The 856-nt window shown below is 55.6% G+C and overlaps 1 protein-coding gene across 1 annotated transcript in view; it reads right to left on the bottom strand.

The window, feature by feature from the left end:
* HOXC4 (homeobox C4) overlaps positions 1–799 on the bottom strand; it is a gene marked incomplete at its 3' end in the record, with an annotated part of 2,304 nt that extends 1,505 nt beyond the window's left edge. The window contains exon 1 of the mRNA XM_014959296.1: positions 126–799. Within this exon, the coding sequence (XP_014814782.1) occupies positions 126–669 (544 nt within the window). The remainder of the gene's footprint in view (positions 1–125) is intronic.
* Between the last annotated feature and the right edge of the window lie 57 nt (positions 800–856).

Raw genomic sequence — 856 nt, 5'->3', positions numbered from 1 at the left:
AAAAAAAAAAAAGAGAAGGGGAAGAGAGAGAGAGAGAGAGGAGGAGAGAGAGAGAGAGGGAGCGAGCATGGTGTGAAAATAAGAGAGCGGAGAGACAGAAGAGGAGGAAAATAAAAGTTGCATACCAGTACTGACGTGGATTTTTTTCATCCAGGGATAGACTATGGGCTGTTTGGAAGCTGTGCTGGTGGGATGGTCGGGGTTTGGCTGGTTGCAGGCTGGAGGGGCTGGGGAAGGAGTGGTGGAGGAGGTGGACAGAGCAGCCTGCTCGCAGAGCTGCTGGGCTTTCTCTGAGAGGTGGTGGCCTCCTGGAGTTTGCCCCGGTCCCCTTTGGAGAGCGGCCGGGTTGCCGGGTGCGGGGAGCCCCCCGCAGCTGAACGGGCGGTCGGGGAAGGAGGGTCGTGGCACTGGGTACAGCTCCTGGTGGTGATGCTGGTAGCTGGACTCCCTTGTCCGGCTATAATATTCCGGACTGTGGTCTGGGATGTAATTATTTTGCGAATATTCCTCGCATGGAGGAAATTTCGGATCGATGTAGTTAGAGTCCATCAAATAAGAGCTCATGATCATTAATTTCTGGAGTGGAAAATAATTTTTCTCGCTTTGTCGTTTTTCTGCTCCATAAAGCCCTCCTACTAGCTGGCGACCCCGTAAAGTTACTTTCACCATGTGACATCCGCGGCCAATCACACCCGCCAGCCCAGTCCCCGGATAAGGAACCAAAAGCTTCGGCAAAATGTACCCAAATTATGGGGGGGGGGCCGTGGGAGTGGGAGTTGGGGGGCGAGGGGAGACGGGAGATGCGCTGCGGGGAGAAGGGATGCGGGACGGGGTGGTCCTCTGGCCTCCTCCCCCC

The sequence above is a fragment of the Calidris pugnax genome, unplaced genomic scaffold (assembly GCF_001431845.1).
Source record: "Calidris pugnax isolate Ruff unplaced genomic scaffold, ASM143184v1 scaffold324, whole genome shotgun sequence".
Classification (NCBI taxonomy): domain Eukaryota; kingdom Metazoa; phylum Chordata; class Aves; order Charadriiformes; family Scolopacidae; genus Calidris; species Calidris pugnax.
The sequence above is the reverse complement of the archived record's forward strand: the minus strand, read 5'-3'. Positions and strand labels throughout refer to the sequence as shown.